The sequence below is a fragment of the Gloeophyllum trabeum genome (assembly GCF_000344685.1).
Source record: "Gloeophyllum trabeum ATCC 11539 unplaced genomic scaffold GLOTRscaffold_00351, whole genome shotgun sequence".
Lineage (NCBI taxonomy): Eukaryota > Fungi > Basidiomycota > Agaricomycetes > Gloeophyllales > Gloeophyllaceae > Gloeophyllum > Gloeophyllum trabeum.
The window spans coordinates 1-1,399 of NW_006920759.1; the positions used below are offsets into that span (position 1 = coordinate 1).

The following is a 1,399-nucleotide window of genomic DNA, read 5'->3' on the forward strand; positions in this document are numbered from 1 at the left end:
CCCCGGCGCCGCCCCCTCTCGCTCTACTGCCCCTCCCGGCGCCGCCCCCTCTCGCTCTATGCCCCTCCCGGCGCCGCCCCCTCTCGCTCTATGCCTCTCCCGGCTCCGCCGCGTCTCTGGTCAACCTCCCAAGTCCCGCGCAATGAAGAGAGGACGAAAATTCGTCCCGCGAGCGAGTCGCTCGCGCGCGATCTCTCCCCTCCTTGATCCGCCCAACGCTCCAAGCCACAGTCGACAAAGACGGGACAGAAACGGTTCCCACAAGCGAGTTCGTCGTGCTGCCCGTCCCCGTCGAGGAGTCGCGGCGCCCGCGAACTGCATTTTCCCCCCTCTGCCGCTCTCGACTCTCCCTCGCAACCTCCCGCTGACCTGGAACCAACCCGGGGTGGACAAAGACGGGACGGATCGGCGTCCCGCGGGCGGGTCCTCCGTGTGGGTTGTCGACGCCGTGCTGGTGACAGCCTCGCTGTCGCTGTCGCTGTCGCGCGAGCGCTGTTTAGTGTTCCGATAGCCTGGCCTCGAGCACTCGGAACCCACGCTGACCCTCGAGGAGGACAGGCTGGATCGCGCGGCGGTTGTGCTGCTCGCGAACGCCTGTGGTCAGACAGAAACAGATCGACGTCCCGCCGCTTGCGGGTCGTCGCGCTGTCCCTCTCCGACGAGCAGCCACCGCTCCTCCGCGCCGTTCACTCCATGGAAGCGACCTGCGGGACGGTTCTTCGTCCCGCGAGCGGGGCCGGCGCGCTGTCCCTGGGGTATCTCGACGCACCCAGCTAGCGGTGTTCCACCGCACGCTCGCGTATTCCGGCCGTGGATCTCTCAGACGGCACACGCGCGCGTCGGGGTGCGAGGCGATGTAGGGACGGATCGACGGCGGGTGGATGGGAGGATCGTGGTGCATATCTTGCGATGTAGGGAGGGCTGCGCACCTGATTCGAGCGGTAGAGACCCGCCTCACCCTGTCCTCTCGACTTGCCCGCCGCCGGACCTCCCAGCCACTCTGCACACGAGACGCGTTCGTTGGGAATTCGGGGGTGTATGCGGGGAATTTCAGAGTATGCGGGGAAATTCAGACTGTATGCGGGGAATTTCAGAGTATGCGGGGAAATTTGAGAGTATGCGGGGAATTTCAGAGTGTATGCGGTGGAATTGGATGAATCGAAAGGGCGAGTATAGACGCCATGAATTGAACAGAACGCGTTCCTAGACCACATATACAACATACCCGTCTTTACCTTGGTGTTGAGGGCCGGGTCAAGGAGACTTGCAGCTCTTTTACTATTTGGTCGAGCGCCTACGCACGGCTATCAGTCTCCAAACAAAAAATACGGGGTCGGCCACGGGAGCACGCGCCTGCACAGATTCCCTTTCGACCCGCTTTCGACGGCCTCACTCCCGA

General features: G+C 63.6%; 1 protein-coding gene across 1 annotated transcript; it reads left to right on the forward strand.

Annotated features, from left to right (window-relative positions):
* Window positions 1-58: 58 nt before the first annotated feature.
* On the forward strand, window positions 59-777 carry GLOTRDRAFT_134632 (uncharacterized protein; the record flags this gene model as incomplete). The annotated part of the gene is made up of 2 exons (XM_007873582.1): window positions 59-499; window positions 559-777. 2 exons carry the CDS (start codon window positions 59-61, stop codon window positions 775-777), a joined length of 660 nt encoding a protein of 219 aa, XP_007871773.1.
* Between the last annotated feature and the right edge of the window lie 622 nt (window positions 778-1,399).